The following is a 1,557-nucleotide window of genomic DNA, read 5'->3' as shown; positions in this document are numbered from 1 at the left end:
GTAAATAGATCAATATATTTTTATTATTATTTAATTGTGTATACACTGTTTTTTATGACTAGAAACATTTAAAACCCATCAAAGGCCCATCAAAAATTACATTAACATTTATAATTTGAGTTTTACACTGAAATAATTTTGTAACTAATCATTGTTCTCAAATCAATATCCTAAATAATGAATTCCACGAATATGGCGTTGCGATGTACATTCAAATACGTATAATTTCATTAATAATTAAACAGCTGCCACGAGAGAATACGCCGGGGGAATTAATGAATGTGATAGTGTACATTCATGGTGGCGCGTTCATTGGTGGCGAGGGCATATTATATGGTCCTGATTATCTTTTGGACACCAACGATTTCGTTTATGTATCGATAAATTACCGTTTGGGCGTATTAGGATTTGCTTCCACCGGCGATAGTGTTTTGCCTGGAAATAACGGAATGAAAGACCAAGTAGCAGCATTGAAATGGGTACAACAAAACATCGTTGCGTTTGGTGGTAACCCCAACAGCGTCACTCTCACTGGCATGTCAGCAGGAGCAAGTTCTGTTCATTACCATATGATATCACCGATGTCGAAAGGTATGCGGGTGAATGTGTAATCTGCCATGTTATATTAAACAAAGTTATATCATACATAAGTATAGGTAGTAAACATGCTTCGGTTTTCGATATCAACATCTTTTCTGATAGAAAAGTAATCTAATTGGTGCATTTGGGATTTCAACATTAAAAATGCCTAGTTTATTTTCAATAGTGCCAGGAAAAACAAAAAAAGTGAATAAACAATCAATTTTTTTAAAAATTGATTTAATTTTTTTTTTGTGTAACTCAAAAAGTTTTAACCTTAGACACTTTACATTTTCACCAAATATTTACTATAGCATTTCACATACTTGTTACTATTTTCGAAATATTTTGACTCCTTTAAGGATATTTATATAATTGAACTTAAGTACAACACCACTTGTAATGGATGTGAAATACTGCATTGAGGTACTCAATTGTTCATCTACTTTTATGTTCGTGTAGGTACTCTAAATTAAAATATTTTACCTTTTGTATCTTAAAATAAAAACTATTCTTATTGAATGTCATTTTTAATCTACATATTTTTAGTGAGAGCTCTTAGGTATTTTCGGGTATATATAAGCATTGAGGACATATTTTCATTATTGTTAAGGCTATAAGTCCCGAAACTTATGTGATGACTATTCAATCGAGTCTGGATAACTCGAAATTCAAAAGAAATAAAAATAAATTCCATAGATCAATAAGAGATGTATCATTTTAATTATTTTATTTAGTTAAATTTTAATAAAAGTAAACTTTTTAAAAGAACCCATGTTAGTACATACTTCCAGTGGATCTAAACTCCATTATTGACACTATACTTAAGTATACTCCACTTCTCATATTATTTCTTTCCATCTTACAAGTGCATGACATAGCCGATGACCAATGTTTACGTACAGGAGATAACTTCTTAACTTAGGTAGTTTTAATATTAGAACAAATTGTCTAATTATATAACTTAAATTTACAAAT

At 30.3% G+C, this 1,557-nt stretch overlaps 1 protein-coding gene across 1 annotated transcript; it reads left to right on the top strand.

The window, feature by feature from the left end:
• The first annotated feature begins 8 nt into the window (after positions 1-8).
• Positions 9-1,551, top strand: LOC111034096 (esterase FE4-like). Its single transcript, XM_022315129.1, has one exon. It carries the CDS (start codon positions 204-206, stop codon positions 609-611), a length of 408 nt encoding a protein of 135 aa, XP_022170821.1. The 5' UTR covers positions 9-203; the 3' UTR covers positions 612-1,551.
• Positions 1,552-1,557: the final 6 nt, after the last annotated feature.

The sequence above is a fragment of the Myzus persicae genome, unplaced genomic scaffold (genome assembly GCF_001856785.1).
Source record: "Myzus persicae strain clone G006 unplaced genomic scaffold, MPER_G0061.0, whole genome shotgun sequence".
Lineage (NCBI taxonomy): Eukaryota > Metazoa > Arthropoda > Insecta > Hemiptera > Aphididae > Myzus > Myzus persicae.
The sequence above is the reverse complement of the archived record's forward strand: the minus strand, read 5'-3'. Positions and strand labels throughout refer to the sequence as shown.